This window comes from Coenobita brevimanus, chromosome 93, assembly GCF_032717465.1.
Source record: "Coenobita brevimanus isolate Jiangsu-jjx chromosome 93, ASM3271746v2, whole genome shotgun sequence".
NCBI classification, from domain to species: Eukaryota; Metazoa; Arthropoda; class Malacostraca; order Decapoda; family Coenobitidae; genus Coenobita; species Coenobita brevimanus.
This window is the reverse complement of record NC_137046.1, coordinates 40,049,017-40,073,875: the sequence shown is the minus strand read 5'-3', so window position 1 is coordinate 40,073,875 and position 24,859 is coordinate 40,049,017. Positions and strand designations below refer to the sequence as shown.

General features: G+C 42.0%; 1 protein-coding gene across 1 annotated transcript in view; it reads left to right on the top strand.

The window, feature by feature from the left end:
• Nucleotides 1-24,859, top strand: part of Su(dx) (WW domain containing E3 ubiquitin protein ligase suppressor of deltex) — a 279,179-nt gene that overhangs the window by 93,547 nt on the left and 160,773 nt on the right. Inside the window, exon 9 of the mRNA XM_080282428.1 lies at nucleotides 6,240-6,357. Coding sequence (XP_080138554.1) covers nucleotides 6,240-6,357 — 118 coding nt within the window. The remainder of the gene's footprint in view (nucleotides 1-6,239; nucleotides 6,358-24,859) is intronic.

Genomic DNA, 24,859 nt, shown 5'->3' with positions numbered 1-24,859 from the left:
TGCGAGTGACAGTCACTCCAGTGTAAAAAGATGAAAGCATATTTTCCTATTCTGTGTTCTGACAGTGACAGTTTGTTGTGTAGAAAATATTATTTTTATAACACTGGACAGTGACACTGATGAATAAGGCAAAAAAAAGAACAGATACAGTGAAAGTGAGCGATAGAAATGAAGTGCGAGTGGCCGACAGGAGCGAGAATAAAGTGCCTGCCGTAAGGCTGAATAAACTCGCGCCGCGGTGGTCTTCCTCAGTCCCAATCCACAATACTGGCAGTGACATTGATTTTTATGGCCGTAATAGTGACAGGCAAACGTTTGCGAAGTCCTATGATGAAAAAAAAAGTAGTATACGTGTTTTTTGCCGAGAAAAGGCAAATGTGACAATATTGACGGGAAGATCGCCACCGCGCTGCATGTCGGCTGTGCGCTCCGTCCATTTTAGCCTTATTTTCAGTTCTTATTTACAAATACGGATTCCAAACAACCTGTACGTTGTTGTATAAAGTGTACTGTGACAGATTGAGGCTGTGGTAGAAAGAAAACCGGGTTTCTGGAGGTGTGAGAGTGAAGACTTTGTTACCCAACTTTGCAAGTCTTCACAAGTCCTTTAGTAGTCAACGAAGGCTCAACATGTGGCTTAGGAGAAAGCTGAATGTAAGTACTATATGCCATAAAAATTTTAATGCTCTAGGGTTAATCTATGATTTTTTGCAAATATTTTTCCACAGGTACTCAGACCCCGCTACAACCCCGCCACAGCGGGGGGATCGCCCGTACACAGCCGCGTTTTAGGGGTTAATATCCCTCCTCACAGTATACAAACAATACATACGTTCATTGATGAATTATGCAAGCCCTGCCGGGGCTTCTAACCTCACCAAAACACACTACAACACTCTACAGACCATACAGAACAAGGCCCTAAAAATAATCGCAGGCTGCACAGCTACTGCACCCACAGACCACCTACATCAAGAAACCAAAGTCCTCAAAGTCAAGGATCACTTAGACATGGGAGGCACCCAGTTTCTTGCTGCGGCCTCCACAAACCCACAACATCCACTATATTACATGGCAGCACATCCACCTACACCAAGGAACATCAAAACAACACCCAGCACACGATACCATACACAATTACTGTCATCTCTTCCCCCTCACCCACCTCAGACCAGCATCCAGAAGCATATCCACACTCAGATCACTCGCCGCTCCATTCAGTTACTTAAAGATAACACTCAGCTGCATGCACAGCCTCCTGACATCCACCCTTCTGAATCCTATCTCCCTCGTACAGACAGGGTCCACCTGGCCAGGCTAAGATGTGGGCACCATCCAGCCGTCTTAAGCTACCAGAAGAGGTTGGATGAATCCGTCGTTGATGCCTGTCCAGGATGCAACACAGCACCCCATACTACTAATATTAAGCACATTATGGAAGACTGCATTGCACACAATCACCAACGCCAACAACACAACACACACTCTTTGAGAGCTCTGTGAGAAAGCCCAGTCTCGGCCATGGCCTTCCTAAAGGACTTGGGGCTGTTCAGCCAGACTGTCTGGGGAACAACTGCTACTACTACAACAATTAGTCAGTCTATCAATGTCCGTCACCAGTTCAGGTCTCCCTTTTTCACCAGTAAATTGCACTGAAAATCACCTATCTCACCAACTATCACTTTTCTCTTAACTAAATTTACTTTGAAAGCATGATGCCAATAGAACATCATAAAACTCTGCTCCAGTTTACAAAGCTCTGTTCATGATTAGCAACACAGTATTGTATGCATTTATCAGATTTTAGTTATACCATTCATCACCATTAATATCCCTCCTCACTCTTCTCTCCACAACTTGAATATTAACCTCTCTTGCTTCTCCATCTCGGTCTACAATATATTGAATAGCCATGGGAACATTACACGTGTTTGTCTTACTGCAGTTTGCAAATTGAACTACTAATGTAAATGTTCATCTTCTCTTGCACTTTCTTCACTCCCATAGAAACTCTTTACAGCACTGTGCAGCCTTCCCTCCACACCATACATGCATAAATCCATTCATAATGCCTCCTTCTTCACTGTGTCGTAAGCTTTTTTCAGTCCTGTTTATACCATAAATACCTTACCTTACTTTTCACTTGCTTCCTTCACACTCTGTCTTGCTGCAGATATTTGATCGGTTAGGTGGATGTGCAGTGCTTCCTTGCATGCAAGGCCTGTGGGGGCTTTTACGATGGAAGAGTTGAGAGGGAGGATGGGACCTGGACCAGAGTGTATTGGTGTTGTGATAAGGAGAGATAGATTGAGGTGGTTTGGGCATGTGGAGAGGATGGGGGATGATAACTGGGTGCAGGAAGTGAGAAGTGTTAATATTGGGGGTGGGGTTGCGAGGGTTAGACTGAAAAAGACGTGGGACTTCATTAAGTGTGACCTCAGGATTAAGGGACAGAACAGGGAGGCTGTCATAGATCGAGCAGCATGGAGAGCTGCCATTAAGTGGCCAAGGCCAACGCACACAAGCATGTTGGAGCCTTCACAAACAAAACAACGCAAAACAAAAAGATCCCCTACCACTTCAAAAGCCATGCTGTTCACGACTCCCTAGGGATTCTGGTGTATTTCTTGCCTGTTGTATGATTACACTTTTTCTGTATTGGCCTACCTTTCTTGCAGTACTCAGCAGACCTACACAACAATAATGTAGTAGTAGTAGTTGTTCCCTAGGCAGTCTGGCCAAATAGCCCTGAGTCCCTAAGGAAGGCCACGTCCGAGACCAGGCTTTCCCACAGAGCTCACAAGGAGTGTATGTTGTGTTGTTGGCACAGGTGATTGTGTGCAGTGTGGTCTTCCTTAATGTGCATAGTATGGGGTGCTGTGCCTCATCCTGGACAAGTATCAGCGATGGAGTCATCAAGTCTCTTCTGATAACTTCAAGAGGGCTGGATGATGCCCACATCTTAGCCTGGCTAGGTGGACCTTGTCCTTATGAGAGAGATAGGATTCAGAAGGGTAGATATCAGGAGGCCGTGCATGCAGCTGTGTGTTGCCTTTAAGTGACTGAATGGAGTGGCGAGTGATTTGAATATGGATATGCTTCTGGAAGCTGGTTTGAGGTGGGCAGGGGAGGGGAGAGATGAGAGTATTTGTGTATGATATCATGTGCTGGTTGTTGTTTTGATGTTCCTTGGTGTGTGTGGATGTGCTGCCATGTAGTGTTGTGGATGGTGTAGATTTGTGAAGGCTGTGGCAAGAATTTGTGTTCCTTTCATGTCTAAATGATCCTGGACTTTGAGGACTTTGGTTTCTTGGTGTAGGTGGTCTGTGGGTGTAGTAGCTATACAGCCTGTGATTATTTTTAGGGCTTTGTTCTGTAGGGTCTGTAGAGTGTTGTAGTGTGTTTTAGTGAGGTTAGAAGCCCAAGCATGGCTTCCATAATTCATCACTGAATGTGTACATTGTTTGTATATTGTGGTGGTGGTTTCTTCATTATGTCCAGATGTTTTATGGACAAGTGACCTTAAGGCACTGAGTCTTGGTGTTAATTTGTCTTTAAAGTTTGTGATGTGTTTTTTAAATGACATTGATGTTTTGTATGTTACACTAAGGATTTTGGGTGTTTGTGTGTGTGATGGGGGAGTGTTGTTTATGGTGAGGTGTGGAATGTGACTGTGTTCTGCTGTCTAGTTTGTGAGAAGGGTTACTGTAGATTTGGCCATTTTGAGCCTGTTTGTGGTGAGCCATTCATGTAGTGTGTTGAGGTAAGGTTGGAGGATGTGTGCAAGTGTGTTCGCGTTTTGATGCGTAGATGTAAGTGTTATGTCATCTGCATAGAAAGCTATGTGTATTTGTGGTGTGTGGAGTGTGGGTATGTCATGCATGTGTAAGTTAAAGAGAGTAGGGGACAAAACAGATCCTTGGGAAATGCCGTTTGTGAAGTTTCTGATGTTCGGTGACTGACCAGCAAATGTTACATGTGCACATCTGCCTGTTAAATAGTTTACCATCCATCTTTTTGTGTAGTTGTGCGTGTTTGTGTTGAATATTTTGTTTGTGAGGTTGTGGTTGGGCATGGCATCAAAAGCTTTGCTAATGCCTAGTGTGACTAGGAGTGTTCTGTGTGGTGGCCTAGCTGAATTGATGCCATCAAAAACCCTCTGTGTAAGGTCTGTAAGAAGAGTGTTTGTGAAGTGTAGCGGTCTAAAACCATGTTGTGATGGGGCTAGGAGGATGTGAGGTGTAACTGGTTGTAATACCAGTCGTTCAGTGACTTTGGCAGGTGTGCAGAGGAGTGTGATGGGGCAGTGTGAGGAAGGTAACGTGGGGTCTTTGTTGGGTTTGGGTATATTGTGCATTTGTACAGTTGCCTCAGTCTTTATTTCCGTATGCAGACACAATCATATCCCTCTTCCAATCTGCTGGTAAAATTTAATCCATCCAAGCCTCCTATATGTCCGGCACACATTTCATTCCACTCTCTCCATGTCATTTAATAATCTCATCATATACCTCATCAATACCTGATGCCTTCTAATTCTTGAGCATTTACACAGCATTCTTCATTTTTGCCAGTTTTGCATTATCAGCCATCAGATTTCAGGGACCTGCTTGTGTAATGATGCAAGTACCATTATTAAAAAGGGAGAGAAAACAAAGCCTGATTTTTCTCTATTACTCTTCAGCTAATTCAGGTTTGAAATTATTATATTTGTGCCTCTGATACTCATGTGGTCAGGAGATCTAGGGTATGTCCTTCCCTCCACCCACAGAAAAAAAGAATTAGCCTTAAGGTTTCTGTTACATACACCATGTTTTATGTCAGGGATATTTCTTGCAACCAATGTAGTAAGTAAGTGATGCACCAGGACACAATACATCGGGGTTACCAATAAATACATTCATGGGGTGTTGTCAAAAATTTACATTTAATGAATGTTGAGTACATAACCAGTGCCAATGAGTACTTTTACTCCATATTGGCCAAGTAGTTAGCATCACTAGCTATGAAGCTGTTTTCCTGAAAATGCCATTGTTCAAATCCTTGTGCAGGGAGCTGGCATCACTTGCTTAGGTGTCCATCCATTTTTTGTGGGTTGGTAGGTGAAATGAGTTTGTAGGGCAATACCCAGGGGAGGAGGCAGTGGCCATTTGGATGATGCAGTGGGCTTGTATCACTTATTAGAGTGAACAACCTGCCACAGGCTCAGAAGCTTAGGTTACTGAGATGAACACTGCAGCTGAGCACCTCCTGGTACTTGCCATCACTTATACCTTTTACCCTGCGGCGTATACTTGAGAGTGCTGGTATGTAGGGTTAATTGTGAAGTAAGAAGTAAGAACAAAAAGGTCATGGCCACACAGGTACATCAGTATTTTGTTTAGTAAGCAGTCCTGCATATAAAAATATAGATATTACTTTGATGGTGGGTAAGTTTGACTAAACAGTACTGTATTAAGTTGTTGCATCCATCTCTGCTGCATCATGTTTAATTAGAATCTGTTCTGTTTGTCTGCTTTTAGCAATACATAGGTTACTACTGTGTGTTGCTGTTTGAGAATGTGATTTACATGAGATGGGTGTTTGGCTAAATTATCTTCTGATTTCTTTGAATCTAATCTACATGTTAATTATGCAGGGCTCCCTGTAAAACAATTAACTCTAAGCCCTTGGCCACCCCGTTTGGGATACATGGCATCTGGCAATGAATGAATGAATGAATTAATAAGGCCATGCAGTACTGTTTAAAACTGTGAATTATTTTTGTTTGTACTGTCAGCTGGTAGAATATGATGGAGGTGAATCAATAATGTTAATTATTTCCAAGCTTTCCATCACATACTAACTAAGCACAGGTGTATCTGTACAAATCACTCATGATTCCTCAAACTTACTAATTTGAATGTTCCCATAGTGACTAGTACCTTATATTCTCACTCCCACTGCACTCACACCACCATCCATCCACCCATCATCCAATCCTGTGTTGCCCCATGAGGAGCGTAGCAGCCCAGGGTTAGGCAAGTTGGTCCTGACATTTAAGATGAGAGTGACAATCATTGCTTCCCATTAAACACAGGAGGGGGAAAGGAATTTGAGGGGAGGGGATGGAGGGACTTTTCTCCTCTAATTCATGTCCTTGAAGTAGTAAAAAGATTCTTGTTCTTAATACCTTTTTCCTGTGTAAACATGGGAAATTGATTAGGATGATGGTGATGTTTAGTATTGCTTTTTTTCAGACAATTTGAGGAATGGCAAGATGAACGGCAACGTATTGCTCAACTAAGTTCACAACGATTCTTGTATCCTAACCAAAACCAGGAAACTGATAGTGATCCACAAGGACCCTTGCCTCCAGTAAGTAACAGTTATTTTTTAGTATTGCATAATACAGTATTACCTAATTTCTCTGCATATAGACACTGCACTCTGTAAGGTGTACCCCAATATTAGAAGAGCAAGTCTTAGGAAGAAAAGCTTTTGACTCCTAACCAACACCCACAAAAATCTTAGCTTGATATAGTCACAGTCACACAAATGCACACTCGACTTCAATATCTCCATTCACTGCTATTCATCAGTCAATAATTTGATTATTACTGAATAAATGAACTAAAATAGTGAAAATCTGTACTGCACTTTTAAGTATAAACACTACCAGTTACTGCTGTCCATTCATCTACTTTTTTACTGAGCGTGAATCAGATGGGTTTGTAACATATTCACATCTCAGTATCTTTATTCAGTACTATTCATCAATGTACTATATCATCATCATCATCATCATCATCATCCAGACCTCCTTTCCCACCCTAGGGGAGGTTGAGGAGTAGCAACGTCCAGACAACCTAAGTTTGCCCAGTTCAGAGGGCAACGCATCCATTCACTCATCATTCAAGCCCTCGGAATTCTAGCTCCATCAGATATAGAACTGAAAATCTGAAACAGTATATGTACACCAGAAATTCCTTGACCACCCTTCATCTTCTGGTTGAGCCAGACCCAGCTGGGTTTGTCCTCAAATCATTTGATTGCATGTAAAGTATCAGCATAATTCATGCAAAGAGAATATTATATCACAAAAATTAAAGGCCAATAAAAGTTACATGCTCTTGTTCATTGTAAAAATCCATGCATGCATTTAGGACTCACAGTCGTATTCACCAGCAGACACCAAGTGGCAGTGCTATTAGTTTGTAAACAGAGTTTGGTTTTTCCTTGAGTCACTTGATTGCATGTAAAATATCAGCGTGATTCATGCAAAGAAAATATTTAGTCACCAAAAATAGAGGTCAGTAACTGTTACAGTACAAGTATTTGTTCATGGTAAAAATCCGTACTTGCATATTCACCAGCAGACACCAAGTGGCAGCGCTGTCAGTACGTAAACTCAGTTGTGGCTGTCCTCGAAATATTTCCTAAATCTTCCGAGTAAACATTCAGGTGCATCTTGTTTTTCATCATCATCATCCAATCCTGTGTTGCCCCATGAGGAGCATGGGATCTCCGGGCTAGGCAAGTTGGTCCTGACATTTTGGATGAGAATGACCAGCCTCCCTCATCCCTGAGTGGTGTTACGTGAGCAATAAACCCCAGCCACCCCTCAGATATAAACCTGCACAGGCTCAATCCAATTGGAGCTCCTTGTTTTCCCACTAAGCCACCAGGCACCATAATTTAGCTATATGGTTACCACCCAGTGTAGTATATGGTTTCCTGGTGTACAGGAAACTAATTGACTTGTCACTCGGTGCAGAGTCACCCATAGGCAGAATGAAAAGGAAAGGTGAAGGAAAGAAAGACAGGAGGAGGAATGTAGTGTATATATATATATATATATATATATATATATAAGTAATCCCTCTAATATCCAAACGCCCAATATCCGAACATCCTCACTAACCGGACATAATCCTCCTGTGATCCAATATTCCCCAAATGGGCCAAAAACCGCAAAAAATTCAAAAAAAAATCTGACTTTTTTCCCTCCTGTAATTTGAAATTCCCGCCTGGTGCCGTACAGCTGTTACACCATGGTCCCTTCACCCCTTCCTTCCTCCCCCTCCCCCCTCCCATCTCCCCTGTCAGGGTTGCCATTTGGTATTTTTCATTACCAAGTGTGCCAATTTGGTAATGAAAAATTCGTTTGGTAATGAATCAGAATAATGCATTACCAAATGGATTTTTCACATGTATGAGGATACACAGGATGGGGAAATAATCAACATGGTGTTAATTATAAGGAGAGTGATTACATGTATTTCCACTTGTATATATAATTAGTGAAGAATAAATGCTAGCTTTACGAATTTGGTAATGAAAAGTTAAATTTGGTAATGAAAGTTGAGGAGATTGGTAATGTGGCCGTTGCGATCTGGCAACTCTGTTACCCCACCAACATCAACAGTCACAGTCTAACTCCAATCGAGAGCAGAAGCTCATAGCAGTGCAAGCCACAGGTGCTTGTTTTTTGTGAATTAACAGTGAATAAACTGCAATACCTCGCCACTAGAACACACAGGAATTTACAGTGTTGTGCAGTGTTAAGAAATTAGAATTTAGAGTGCAGAGGATTAACTGTGGACTGCAAACTGGCGGTTCAAACCAGTCCAGGAGCAAGGGACTTGTAAGTACCCAGAATGTTTAATATTGTATAAACTCACCTCTAAAACCTCATTTTATGGTTCTTTTGCATTTATTTCAGTCTTTTATGTCCCTTATTGATGTGATTTGGGTCTTAAATAGGTGCAATGCATGTCCAGAGGGAGTTGTATAGGTGTTTTTGTGAGTTAGGGTCTATAAGTACAAGTCCATAAGCTGGGGCCCAATATCCGGACAGGACCACTATCCGGACCTGCCTATGGCTCTATTACGTCGGATATTGGAGGGATTACTGTATATATATATACAGGTAACTCGCACGGAACACGATCTCACGGAACGCGCTCGCAATTATACACGGTAAGGGCTTGGATACATATAAGACAATGCAAGATTAAAAAACCATTATGAAAACTACAAATTAATGCAGGAGAGGCCTTTGAAAGATCAAATCCTCGAACGTCACCGCAGCGCGCTGTTTGTTTTGATTACGTGACGATGTAGGCGGGAAATTATTCAGTGAGTGAGACATTCCCGAGTACAGTAGCACAGTATTTGTAAGTTAAATATTTACAGTACTGTTGTTCGTTTTTTCCACAATACTGTACAGTATTTGTAAGTTAAATATTTACTGATCTCGTATGTACTGTACTTGTAAGCACTTAAATAAAGTTAAATCATTAAATAAAGCCTTGTAACCAGTTAACCCTAATTATATGATTACCCATGATCGGCGTCGGAATATTGCCTTTTTTGTTTGTTCGTTAAACTCTTACTGTACTGCTTTTCTACAGTACTGTATTTGTAAGTTAAATATTTACTGTTCTGGTATGTACTTGTAAGCAATTAAAGCATTAAATAAAGCCTTGTAACCAGTTAACCTGATTTATATGATTACCCATGATCGGCGTCGGAATATTGCCTTTTTTGTTTGTTCGTTAAAGACTTATAATAAAAGAAAAATACATTTATGTCTTGGTATCTTTACCTATTTGCTCAGGTTTGCTGTAATGGTTTGGATCATTTGATGCAATGCAACTTGTAGAAAACTGTGAATAAACTTTCGGGAAGTGAACGAAAATCTGGGACATGAGACTGACCTTGACTTCACCCTCTCATGTATCATCTGTCAGTTCACCACCTGCTATCGTGATGAGTGGATGTACGATTTTTTTTGCTCGTGGCCATGCCTAACCACACATAGGTACACCCATTATCTCGACCCAGACAGAAAATACAATCTTTTTCCTCCCTTGCAAAACACAAACAACCACCCTGTTTACGAGACAGCAATATATATTGCGAAAATAACAAGGTAAAATGATAAAGATGAACGTAAAATGATAGAGAAAGATGAACATGTTATGACGGAAGAAGTACGTTTTCCCCGTCTGTAAACGTATTTATTTCTGCTTTGTATCTGTATTCGTAATAATTAGACTTATTGTTAGTTCTGAAACTGCATTACGATTCTATTTTTAGCCATTCTCGTGGTGTGGGAGCTGGAAGTTGTGACACAACTTCCTTATTGCTAATCGGACTGACCCTCCACACTATTCTCCCGTGGCAGAGTCTAGCCTTGGAGGACGTGCAGTTTTCTCATTTAGGACTGAAAATTCAACTCTTTCGCTCCCTTTTCCAAGCATGGGCACAACGATAACGTAAACAATAACTCGAAACTACCATAAATATGTATCAAAAAGGTGAAAATGTATTCATAACATTTTTTTTTTTTTCCGCCATTCCTAACAGATTATGTACTGAAATCATTCGATATCACAGTACTGCACTTCTAAGTTAAATATGTACTGTTCTGGTATGTACTTGTAAGTTAAAGCACTGGTACCAGTTAACCTGATTTATATGATTACCTATGATCGGCGTCGGAATGTTTCCTTGTGTTTACGTACAGTATTTGTGTGTTGAAGTTTTGCTCTGGAGTACAGGTAACTCGCACGGAACACGATCTCACGGAACGCGCTCGCAATTATACACGGTAAGGGCTGGGATACATATAAGACAACGTAAGATTAAAAAAACATTATGAAAACTACAAATTAACGCAGGAGAGGCCTTTGAAAGATCAAATCCTCGAACGTCACTGCAGCGCGCGGTTTGTTTTGATTACGTGACGATCTAGGCGGGAAATTATTCACTGAGTGAGACATTCCCGAGTACAGTAGCACAGTATTTGTAAGTTAAATATTTACAGTACTGTACTGTTCTGGTAAGTTTTTGTGCAACTTAAAGTACTATTAAATAACGTTAAAGCAAGAAATAAAATCTTATAACCAGTTTACCTGATAGGTGTCAGAATATTGCCTTTTTTATTTGTTCGTTTTTTCCACAGTGCTGTTCAGTATTTGTAAGTTAAATATTTACTGTTCTCGTATGTACTGTGCTTGTAAGCACTTAAATAAAGTTAAATCATTAAATAAAGCCTTGTAACCAGTTAACCCAAATTATATGATTACCCATGATCGGCGTCGGAATATTGCCTTTTTTGTTTGTTCGTTAAACTCTTACTGTACTGCTTTTCTACAGTACTGTATTTGTAAGTTAAATATTTACTGTTCTGGTATGTACTTGTAAGCAATTAAAGCATTAAATAAAGCCTTGTAACCAGTTAACCTGATTTATATGATTACCCATGATCGGCGTCGGAATATTGCCTTTTTTTTGTTTGTTCGTTAAAGACTTATAATAAGAGAAAAATACATTTTTGTCTTGGTATCTTTACCTATTTGCTCAGGTTTGCTGTAATGGTTTGCAACTTGTAAAACACTGTGAAAACTTTCGGGAAGTGAACGAAAATCTGGGACATGACCTTGACTTCACCGTCTCATGTATCATCTGTCAACTCAGTTCACCACCGGCTATCGTGATGAGTGGATATACGATTTTTTCGCTCGTGGCCATGCCTAACCACACATAGTTACACCTATTATCTCGACCCAGACAGAAAATACAACCTTTTTCGTCCCTTGCAAAACACAAACAACCACCCTGTTTACGAGACAGCAATATATATTGCAAAAATAACAAGGTAAAATGATAAAGATGAACGTAAAATGATAGAGAAAGATGAACATGTTATGACGGAAGAAATACGTTTTCCCTGTCTGTAAACGTATATATTTGCTTTGTATCTGTATTCGTAATAATTAGACTTATTGTTAGTTCTGAAACTGCATTACGATTCTATTTTTAGCCATTCTCGTGGTGTGGGAGCTGGAAGTTGTGACACAACTTCCTTATTGCTAATTGGACTGACCCTCCACACTATTCTCCCGTGGCAGAGTCTAGCCCTGAAGGACGTGCAGTTTTCTCATTTAGGACTGAAAATTCAACTCTTTCGCTCCCTTTTCCAAGCATGGGCACAACGATAACGTAAAAAATAACTCGAAACTACCATAAACATATATCAAAAAGGTGAAAATGTATTCATAACATTTTTTTTTTTTTTCCAGCCATTCCTAACAGATTATGTACTGAAATCATTCGATATCACAGTACTGCATTTCTAAGTTAAATATGTACTGTTCTGGTATGTACTTGTAAGTTAAAGCACTGGTACCAGTTATCCTGATTTATATGATTACCTATGATCGGCGTCGGAATGTTTCCTTGTGTTTACGTACAGTATTTGTGTGTTGAAGTTTTGCTCAGGAGTACTGTATTTGTGAGTTATAACATTAAATAAACCTTCTAACCACTTAAAGTGCTTTCTAGTGACAGATAACAGCAAAACAACACATTTGGGGGGTCTAGGGAGCAAAATACGGAGTAGTTTAAATATACGCGATTTCGCACCTAACACGGCACGGTAGGAACGAAACCCACATGTTCCGTGCGAGTTACCTGTACTGTATTTGTGAGTTATAACATTAAATAAACCTTCTAACCACTTAAAGTGCTTTCTAGTGATTACCAGTGACAGATAACAGCAAAGCAACACATTAGGGGGGTCTAGGGAGCAAAATACGGAGTAGTTTAAATATACGCGATTTCGCACCTAACACGGCACGGTAGGAACGAAACCCACGTGTTCCGTGCGAGTTACCTGTATGTATATATATATATATATATATATATATATATATATATATATACTATATATATACAGTAATCACTCCAATATCCGGATCAATAGAGCCATCGGTAGGTTCGGATATTGGTTTTGTCCGGATATTGGGCCCCAGCTTATGGACTTGTACTTACGGACCCTAACACAGAGAAACACCTATACAACTCCCTCCGGACATGCATAGCACCTATTTGACACCCAAATCACACCAATAAGGCACATAAATGACTGAAATAAATGCAATAGACACATAAAATGTGGGTTTAGAAGTATGTTCATACATTAATAAACATTCTGGTACTTATGGACTCTAACCGAACCTAACCTAACCGAACCTAACCTAACCGAACCTAACCGAACTCTGAAAAACACATTCCTACTGCACATGCATGAGGTAAGTTTAGTATGGAAAGAAGTACAGTATGACACTTTCTGGTAAGTATAGTATGGGAAAAAATACAATATGAAACATTCTGGTAAATATAGTATGGAAAATAGTACAACATGAAACATTTTGGCTACTTACAGCAAGTCCCTGGCCACCTCGATGAATAACCGCTCCTCTCGGACTCTGACAGTAAGAACGATTTCCTGAAGCACTTGCACTACACTCTTCCTGAAGTCTTGCACTGAACTTAGTCACTAACACACAGAAGTCCGTTCTTTTCACAGTGTTCACTTTAGTCCAAATAATGTTCCATTAAATTTAAGTGTTGCACATTAACTTTTCCCAAGCCATGGCGAAGAGCGTAGGTCTTGTCGCGGTGAGAGACAGGCGGGAAGTGGGGAGGATGCAGCGGCGCTCTATCGGACGTCGGAGGAATGACGAACCAAAACAATGCTCTCACGCGGCGCGCGTGGCAAGTTCAAATTACGGACGGCCCAAAATCGATTTTTTAGAAATTTTTTTTGGCTTTTCGGACCATTTTGGGAATGTGTGATCCCAGGACGAGAAGGTTCGGTTTGTGGGGATGTTCGGTTATTGGGCGTCCTGATATGAGAGCGATTACTGTATATATATATATATATATATATATATATATATATATATATATATGTATATATATATACAGTATACATATATATACAGTAATCCCTGTAATATCCGGATGCCCAATTTCCGGACATCCCCAATGACCAGACATTTTCGTCCCAGGATTCAGTATTCCTAAAATGGGCCAAAACTGCAAAAAATTCGAAAAAAATCTGAATTTTTCCCACCTATAATTTGAAGTTGGCGCACACGGCGCGGGCCAGCTGTGTTTTGGTGCGTTGTTCTGCTGACGTCCGCTAGAGCGCCCCTGCATCCTCCCCACTTGCCACCCGTCTCTCGTTGTGTGTGCACGCTTGTCGTCATGGCCACCCACGTGCCCGCTTTTGTGGTGGTGCCTTACCTGCTGCAGGCTCTCCTGCTGCTCACGTGCTTCTCCTTCGTGTGTGTGTGTGTGATGATGGCCCCGCCGCCTGAGAAGAGGAAGAGAGTGGTTTTGACTCTGGAGAAGAAGAGGGAGATATTGGACAAGGTGGATGTGGAATGGTCTTCCTCACACATCCTTCGTGAATTCAACCTGGCCCGCTCTACTTTGTTTGATATCAAGAGATCCCGCGACAAACTCATGCAGTACACGGCTGACTTCTCGTCGAAAAGCAAACACAACGTGGAGAGGAAGGTGATGTATACTCCCAAGTATGCAGAATTCGACCGCTCCATGTTGATTTAGTATCGACAGCAATGTTCTTCTGGTGTGATGGTGCATGGCACGGAGCTGAAGGCTTCACGACGCTCTAGACTTCAAGGCATCCGAAGGTTGGCTCTTCGCGTTCAAGTTACAACATGGCCTTACCAACCGTAAGTCTCATGGCAAAGCTTTGGATGCCAATGAGAATGGAGTAGACGAGTTTCGGCACAAGGTGAAGCGCTTGATCGACAGGGAGGGCCTCACTTTCGGTCAAGTCTACAATGCTGACGAAAATGGCTTATTCTATCGCTCTTTGCCTACGAACACTCTAGCTGAGGAGACGGAGAAGTGTGTACCTGGCTGCGAGCTCTGCAAGCAACGGATATCTGCTTTGTGTTGTGCCAATGCTAACGGCATGCACCGGCTCAAGCCTGTTATTGTTGGCCGTGCAAAGCAGCCACGGTGTCTTCGTGGGATGATGGATGTCCTTTCTGTTGTCTGGTACCATTCCTTGAAGGCATTGTTCACTGCCCAGATCTTCAAAGACTGGTTCCACCGTCATTTCATCAAGGAGGTCATCCATTATCAGACAGAGAAACTGGGAATCCCACGCGACCAGGTAAAGGCCCTCCTTCTCCTTGACAGTGCACCTGCCCACCCGTGCAACAAGGAGTTGGTGGCTGAGAATGGGCGCATTAGGTGTATGTTTCTGCCACGTAATACTACTGCTCGCATCCAACCAATGGACCAAGGAGTGATCGTGGCAACGAAGAGGCTGTACTGACGGAAGTTCCTGGACGAGGTGATGGTTGTTGACGAGGACGAGTGCAGGGAGGGACGGGACACGCGAGGCCAGTTGACTTTGGAAAACCTTCGCTGCTACAACATCAAGTCTGCCATCTACAACTGGGCCAATGCATGGAAGGAAATCCCTGTCAAGACTCTAGGAAATGATTGGTCTCGTCTGCTTTTCGGAACGGATGTGGAGCACGATTTTCTAGGTTTTGACGTGGATGCCTTCCATGCACGTCTACGTGTGCATGGGGACGATGTTGATGTGGACGAAGTGCGTGAGTGGTTGGATGACGACGAGGGCAATCCTGGGTATCAGACATTGTCTGATATCGAGATCACATCTTCAGTTGCAGGTGTTAGTACCCAGCTTGAAGATTCCGATGAGGACGGCGACGATGATGCGGACTCCTCTCAGTGTGACACTACTCCAACCATCCCCAAGCTGAGCGCACTCCGGGAACACCTAGAGTTCGTTCTGGACTACCTTGAGCACCCAGACTGCGACAGGGAGATGGGGCCCTTGGGACTTGTGGAGGAAGTGCGTGCTTTCATGCAGCTCATCATTAATCGTCAAAATTGTCGTTCCTTGCGTCATTCAACCATTGACAGCTTTTTCAGGCCTGTGACCCATGCTGTGCCCAGCCCTGGCTCCACTCCATTGCCTCCCCAAGACAGGCCCTCATGCTCCGAGCCACTCGACGTGAGTTTGCGCCTCTCTTCAGAGTCGTCTGCAGTGGGTACGCCATCACCACGACGCAGCGACGCACCCCTAGGTCACCTGCATGAGCTACTGTCAGACTCTGACAGTGATTAGACGCCTAGAACTTCTCCACTAGACCACACGGGAATTTACAGTGTTGTGCAGTTAAATAGAAACAGTGCATAGGTTTAAGGAATTTGAGTTCTGAATGAAAAGACAAAGATTTAATTGACTTTCAGCGTAACATAAATTAACTAGAGTGTGTTATGTTTAGAAAATGGTGTTATGAGTGGAAAGACTTTAAGTGCAGAGTGCAACACTTATTTCATTAAGGTACAATGGAGCGCCAGTAAGACAGGAGTGGGCAGTGTTAAGAGAATGGAATTCTGAGTGCGAATGACTAAGTTCAGTGCAAGACTTCATGAACAGTGTACTGCAAGTGCTTCAGGAACTCCTTCTTACTGTCAGAGTCTGAGAGGAGGCGGGTTATTCATCGAGATGGCCAGGGACTTGCTGTAAGTACCCAGAATGTTTCATATTGTAATGTATTTTCCATACTTACCTCTAACACCTCGTTTCACTCTTTTATGTTCCTTATTGGTGTGAATAGTGTCTTAGGTGCTATGCATGTGCAGTAGGGAGGTGTTTTTCTGAGTTAGGCTAGGTTAGGGTCCATAACTACCAGTCCAGGAGCCAGGGACTTGCCGTAAGTACAGTACCCTCGCGTCCAACACGCGTTAGTCCAGCACGATTCAGGTCCAGCACGGAGAGCAAATAATTAGTATTATTTAATACGATTTAATTACTGCAACACGAGTGTGTTAGCATAACACGCACAGAGCTCCGAGAAGTGGGCGAAATCCGCAGAGTTCAACTCTAGCACGATCACCCCTGGTCCAACACGGTCATACTGGACATTCCCATGATGATGATAGCCAATGAAAACTTCTTATCAAGTAGCCTTCCCCGCCCGCTATCGTGACGTGATCATGATGCCGCCCAATTAAAAACGCTTCTGGTGTCACGTGATGTTTTGTTTAAATTTCTCCCGCCACAGCGCCACTCAATCGCATAATTGCATTGGAAGGTGCTTTTTTCTTGCTGCATTTTCTGCCCTTGTTACTGCATTTTACCCTGCTCACGATACCTAGGAAGCCTTCTGAGAACCCCAAGAAGCGTCGGCACCTCCCTCAGGCCACCAAGTTAGAAAGCATCGAGAGGAAGAAGAAAGGGGAGAGGAAAGTTGACATTGCCAAGGCCTACGACATGAATGAAGCCAACGTGAGGGCTATAATAAAAAACCAAGACAAGATCCTGGCAGCCGAAGGCTATCACACGGCACTTCATACCAGGTTTGCCGAGGATACGATGGTAAATCGGAACGGTAACGTGGTAAAATTGCCGACGATACCACGGGCATTTGGAATTCATCTGGATGGATTCCTGCCCTCCGAGGATATGACAGGCAAAACAGTGTGACCAAAACCCAGGCGACTCGACAGAGAATGTATCGTACTACAGCATTGAACATTTAGCCTGACACTGAATACATATTAATATTTTAGAATAATTATCAATCATTTTGAAACCCTTCTCATTGGCATGTGTACTAGTTTATAAACAAAGTTGCTTCTCCTTATTCTCTACCGAGTCAGCGACAGCGATCACTTTCCACAGTCACAAGACAGGGCTCTGGCAACAGTGTGAGAAGCATGCTCTTTGCCGAGGATTACAGAGTGCTAGGACAGGCAGAAGCAGGACCTTCCATGGCTGTGTACGAAGATAGTGATTCTGAGTGTGATTTCGAAGGATTTATGAGGGAGGTTGAGGAGGAGCAACAGCCATTACCCACTAGTGACGCCAGCAGCCATCCTCCGGGGACCCAGTAGGACTACCTACAGCCTTGGATACCACCTTCCATTCCCAGTAAGCCCACCAACACTATCCTAAAAGGTTAGTTATCATTCATAGCACAGTACCATTTATTATAATTACAATAGTACCAATATATGTATAGGTATATGGTAGGTATTTAGGGTGACTTTTCCTAGGGTTGCTGACATAATTCATTTTTCCCCATAAGTTCTGTTGTTAGTCCAACACGTTTTTGGTCCAACACGTGACCCATGCATGACAATATTACCGTGTTGGACGCGAGGGTACAGTACCCAGAATGTTTAAGATTGTATAAACTCACCTCTAAAACCTCATTTTATGGTTCTTTTGCATTTATTTCAGTCTTTTATGTCCCATATTGGTTTGATTTGGGTCTTAAATAGGTGCAATGCATGTCCAGAGGGAGTAGTATAGGTGTTTTTCTGAGTTAGGATCCATAAGTACAAGTCCAGGAGGCTGGGCTCCAATATCCGGACAGGACCACTATCCGGACATGCCTTTGGCTCTGTTACATCGAATATTGGAGGGATTACTGTGTGTGTATATATATATATATATATATATATATATATATATATATATACACTCAATCCTCGAGTACCGCGGGCAGTAGGGACTGGACAAGGACCGTGGTACCCAAATCCGCGTCACTCAGACAATATGTTTATGTGTATAATGGTACAATGTGTTCTGGCGACTTTTCATAACTCACTTTTACCCCTTTTTACAACCTAACTCCATGTAAATTAACCCTTACTTGCACCCACCATCAGGTAAAGCAATGAGACGTAACTATTGTTATTTAAAAAATCAGTGGTATTAAAAATAGCATTAACAAAAACAGAAGTTGGGCTGGGTACCCTTTAATTGATACGTAGCTCCATGGTATTTTCCTCCCTCCCCTCAACCCCAATGTTGTTGTCAAAGTTTCGCCATCTCTTGTATCATGTGGCCTTCAGGAGAGACCTTAAGCCATATGGTTAGATGAAAATTCATTGGTTTGACGACTTTAGGGACGAAACAGAACAAAAATGTGTGCTGACCAGAAAAAATTACATTCATCCTTGTGTTCTCATGAGTTAGTGTTCCGTTTCACATTCTTCATTTGATATCGCTCTTCCCTACATTTTTCAGACAGACTAAGCATATGGCTAAACTGCTCAGTCAGTCCGAAATGTGTTGGGAAAAGCGATATCGAATGAAGAATGTGAAACGGAATGCTAACTCACAAGAACACATGGATGAAAGAGTACTTTTTTTGTGTGTTTTTCAAACATTTTCGTTCCATTTCGTCCTCTAAAACTGCCAGACCCATAAATTTTAGTCTAACCATACGGCCTAACGTCTCTCCCGAAGGCCACTTGATACGAGAAGGCGAAACTTTGACAACATTATCGGTGGGGGGTGGGGAATGAATGCCGGGAAGCTACGTATCAACATAAGGGTACCTAGCCCGACTTTTTTGTTAATGCTATTTCTAATATCATTGGTGATCTTAATTACAATGATTATATCACTGTTTTACCTGATGGTGCATATAAGTGGGGGTAATTTACGTGGGGTAAGGTGGTAAGGAGGAGTAAAAATGACAATTTCTCTGACGCTCCACATAACGCCTTATAGGGCTAAGCTTCTCAGTCAGCTTCAGGACAAATATAAACTTTCAGTGCTACAAGGTTCGCATCACTTCCTTTGCACGATCTTTATCTTCTCCTGGTCCTTCCAAATCGTTATGATGGTGCTTTCATGTACTCCACACTTTTTTGCCATTTCGGTAAACGTACGCTATACTTAAAGCAGTAGAAGGACCTTATCAATTCAATTCATATTCCTCCAGTTTGTTTTCGGTGTTTTTCTGACTATTTTAAGGGTGATAAATTACAACTTCCTGCAGAAAAACTTTCCACATTTTGTCATCACATTCCTTAAGCCATACCTATGATTGTCTTGATGTACTCAAAGGTGGTTTTCGTCTCCCAATTTCCCAACTGGATGCTAGGTTAGATTAGGTTAAATTATTAGGTATAGTTAGGCTAGGTTAGGTCAATTGTAGTTAAACATTTAGGACAGGCCCTTTCGCTGTAACCCTGATGGGTCAAACGAGTTGACATAGTGTAACACAGCTAAAAACAGCGGGGAAACAGATTTAGCATGAAACGATTATTTATCTCCCATAAGTAATCCGAAAAATACAAGACTATAAGTTAGAAGATCGAAGAATGTGGAACTGAACGCTAACTTGTGAGAGAACATGGATGGAAGTAATTTTTTTTTCTGATTAGCAAACATATTCATTCAGTTTTGTCCCCTAAAGCTGCAAAACTCATATGACTGTGAGGTAGTCAGTGAGATGCGAGAAAGGATTTTGTAGCCGTATGCTCAGTCGGTCCGAAACGTGTTGGGAAGCACGAATTTGAACGAAAATGTGGAACTGAACACTAACTTACGAGAACCCATGGATGAAAGTTTTTTTTTTTTTTTTTTTTTTTTTTTTTTTTTTAGAAAACATTTTCATTCCATTTCATCCCCTAAAACTGTGAAACCCAGTATGAGTGTGGGGTAGAATTAGGCGAGGCGCGAGAAAGGACTGATAACCGTATGCTCAGTTAGTTGGAAATGTGTTGGGAAGCACTAAATCGAACGAAGAATGTAGAACTGAATGTTAATTTACAAGAACACATGGATAAAAGAGTAACTTTTTGTGTAGCAAACATTTTCATTCCATTTCCTCCCTTAAAACTGCAAAACCCATTATGAGTGGGTAAGAACTAGGTGAGGCATGAGAAAGGACTGATAACCATATGCCCAGTTGGTCTGAAATGTGTTGGGAAGCATGAAATCTAACGAAGAATGTGGAACTGAACCCTAACTCACGAGAACACATGGATTTTTTTTTTTTTTCCTGATTACCATACATTTTTGTTCCATTTCATCCCCTGAAATTCCGAAACCCATAAATTTTGTCTAACCATTTGGCCTTGCGTGTGCCCATGAAGCATATTTCCATTCTGTATGCGTATTCATCTCACCACCGGGAACCCTCAGCCAGGAACGATGCTCGCCTAGTTGTTTCACAACTAACCATAGGTTTTTCTCAAAAATACGCTCAATGTGTTTCCCAGGCAAAATTTTTTCAACCTATCACCTAACCTATCCCACTAGGGCTGCTTGGCTTAGGTGGCTGGGTGTGGTATTGAGATCAATACACATACAGAATGGAACTATGCGCCCAGGAAAAGTACCCAGAGTTTAGAGGGTGACATCATCGTGCGCGACTTTCAAATTTAGTCGCCAGGCCAGCTGACTTCCCGCATGAGCTCGAGTTTTTCCGAGTGTTGACATGACTTGCCTCATTATGCTGACCGCGTTAGAACAAAAACGTGTTACTCAACCACGTGTTACTCAAGGATTGAGTGTATATATATATGTGTGTGTGTGTGTGTATATATATATATATATATATATATATATATATATACGGTATATATAAAGTATATATATATATATATATATATATATAAAGTATATATATATATATATATATATATATATAAAGTATATATCTATCTATCTATCTATTGCCAGACGCCTCAATCCCGTTTGGGGTGGCCACAAACAAATCACCTCCAAGTCGCCCTGTCCCCCACCATTTCACTGCCCTGCTCCCAACTCACACACCCCTCTCTCATATACCTCTCCACCCCTCTCTCATATACCTCTCCACCCCATCCCTCCATCTCATCCTCGGCCTGCCCCTCCCTCTTCCCCCCTCCACCTCACTCACATACACTCTTTTTGTCAGTCTTTCACCCTCCATCCTCTCCACATGGCCAAACCACCTCAATGTGTTCCTCATAACGCTTCCTATCACATCCACAACAACACCACAACGCTTCTTTATATCCTCATTCGTCAGCCTGTCTCTCCACGTGACTCCACAGGCTCCTCTTAAATAACTCATTTCCACTGCTCTCACTCTGGACTTGTGTCCTTCCAACAATGTCCAAGCTTCACTTCTGTACGGTAGAGTTGGTATCACAATACTGTCATGTAGTAACTTTTTCACTTCCATGCTCACTTCCCTATTTCTTATCACTGCTTTCAAAGAACCCGCAACCTTTCTTCCCTGCTGTACCCTTTCAAGCACTTCACCCTCCAAACCTCCATCCTTACTCATCACACTACCCAAGTACTTAAACGTACTCACATTTTCCAATTCCTCACCATCCAACCTCACTGTACATTCACTAACTTCACCTCTCTCAAAGACCATCACTTTACTCTTCCCTACATTCACCTTTATATTCCGTTTCTTACACACTCTCTCAAACTCATCCACCAAGCCTTGCAGCTCCCCTTCGTCTTCACTCAACAACACAGTATCATCTGCAAACAACAGTACAGGGAGTTTCCAAACACTATCCTCTCTCACCAGGGCCACTCCAACATCCACTACCCTACCTTGTACCTCTTTTATTACCCCATCCTTGTACAGATTGAACAACCATGGAGACATGAGACATCCCTATTTCAAACCAACTTTCAAAGAGAAAAATTCACTTAGTTCACCATCCACACCCACTGCAGCCTTCACACCATCGTACATACTCTTCACAGCATTCAACAACTTCCCATCTACTCCATATATTCTTAACACTTTCCACAATCCTTGTCTATCCACCCTGTCATATGCTTTCTCCAAATCCATGAAAGCCGCATACAACTTCTTTCCCTTCTCTAGAAACTTTTCCACTAAAGATCTAAGAATGAATATCTGATCTACACAACCTCTTCCCTTCCTAAAGCCTCCCTGTTCTTCAACTAATTTCTCTGTTCTTTCTCTAACTCTGTCTATAAGTATCCTACCATACACTTTTCCTATTATTCTAAGAAGACAAATGCCCCTATGATTACCACACACTTCTTTTTCCCCTTTTCCTTTGTACAAGGGAATAATTATACCTGACTTCCAATCCTCCTTCGGGACTCTACCTTCCTCCCAGGCCAATCTGTACATCTTCCACATCCATTCTACTACTATCTCTCCCCCATGCTTCAGCATTTCACCACACACTCCATCAATTCCTGGGGCATTCCCCAATTCAACTTTCTTCATTGCTTCCACAACTTCTATCCTACTGATTTCTTCCTGTCTTCTCACCTCCCTCCTTTTCCCAGCCATTCCCCAGCCACTTATACTTGCATTACTTCCATCCTGTATGTTCAACAATTCCTAAAAGTGTTCTCTCCATCTGCTCACTTTTTCTCCCATCTCCACTAGTAATCTACCATTTTTGTCTTTCACTCCCCTGCTAACTTCACTTCCACCCTGTCTTACTCTTTTCACCTCTCTCCAGAACATTTTCTTACAGTCCCTCCACTTTACACTCAAATTCCTTCCAAATTCCTCATCCACTCTCTTCTCACTCTCTCTTACTAATCTTTTCATCTCCCTCTTTCTTTCTACATATAACTCTCTCTTCCGCTTCTCAACTTCTTCCACACCCCTATTCTCATCCATTCATTGTATGCTTTCTACTTTTGTGCCACAGCCTGTCTCACCTCTTCAGTCCACCACGCTGTTCCTTGCACCCCCCTCTGTCTTCTCTTCCTTCCACACACCACATCACATGCTGCACATATTTCTTCTGTAAATATCTTACACACACCTTCCACGTCTCCCATCTGCTCCAATTCATATTTGCCCAATCGTTCCTCCACTTCTCTCTTATACTCTGCCTTTTTCTCATCCTCTTGTAACCTTTCCACTCTCCTTTCAAATACTCCTTCCTCTCGTCTTTCCCTTCTTCTATTCCTCCATCTTATTTGCATTCTAATTCTGGCCACCAGCAAGTAGTGGTCAGAAAGTCCACTCCCCCAACCTCTATACACTCTTGAATCCTTTACACATCTTCGCATCCTTTCATCCACACACACATAATCAATCATTGCCTTCCTTTCATTCAGTTCACCACCCACCCTTCTCATCACTCGCCATGTATACCTGTGGATCATTTTATGCCTGAAGAGGGTATTGGCTATCACCAACCCCCTCCCAGCACAAATGTCCACTAACGCACTCCCATTCTCATCTATCTCAGCAGGCACACCCCACTCACCAACTATTCCATCCACCTTCACATTCCCAACTTTACCATTCATATCACCAATCAAAAACACTCTCTCATTCCTTCCAAACTTTTCCATGCACACTTCTACATTTGTCCAGAACTCTTCTCTCACTCTTCTAGCACGATCTTGCGTTGGTGCATACACACACACACAGTCGCCCACATTTGTATTCCAACTTTCAACTTTACCCACACAATCCTTGACCCAACTGATCCATACTGTCTTATGCTCCTCTTCCATCTTTTACTCACAACTATACATACTCCTTCCTTTGCCCTCTCATTCTCACCTACTCCTGCGCATATACCCCATCCATACTCCCATTCTCTCACACTTTCTCCTCTCCATTTTGTTTCAGTTATTCCACATACATCCACTTTCGCACCCTCAAGCACCTGGACAATCTCTCTCTCTTTCACCTCATCATTCACTCCCCTTACATTCCAAGTTTCAATTACCATGTCCTTTGTCCGGTCCTTGGTCGTCATCGTTTGGTCAGTATATATATATATATATATATATATATATATATATATATATATATATATATATATATATATATATATATATATATATATATATATATGCGCAAAAGAAGTTGAAAGTAGAGTGACACAAGGAAGAAAAGTAGCTGTCGCAATGAAGACCTTTATAAGAAACAGAGGCTTGAGTGTTGCAGGTGCACAAGGCTTATATGAGGGAGTGTTGGTGCCAACTTTAACATATGGGTGTGAGACTATTGTGTGGCATGAAAATGGAAAGTCAGGAGTAAGAGCAGTGGAGATGGGACTGCTGAGGAACATATGTGGAGTACAGAGGGTGGATAGGATACGAAATAATGTGATTCGTGGAAGATGTGGAGTGAGGAAGTCGGTGGACACCAGAATCGAAGAGAGTGTCCTGAGATGGTATGGTCATGTGGGAAGAATGGATAACAATAGAGTGGTGAAAGGGGTATACCTGAGCGAA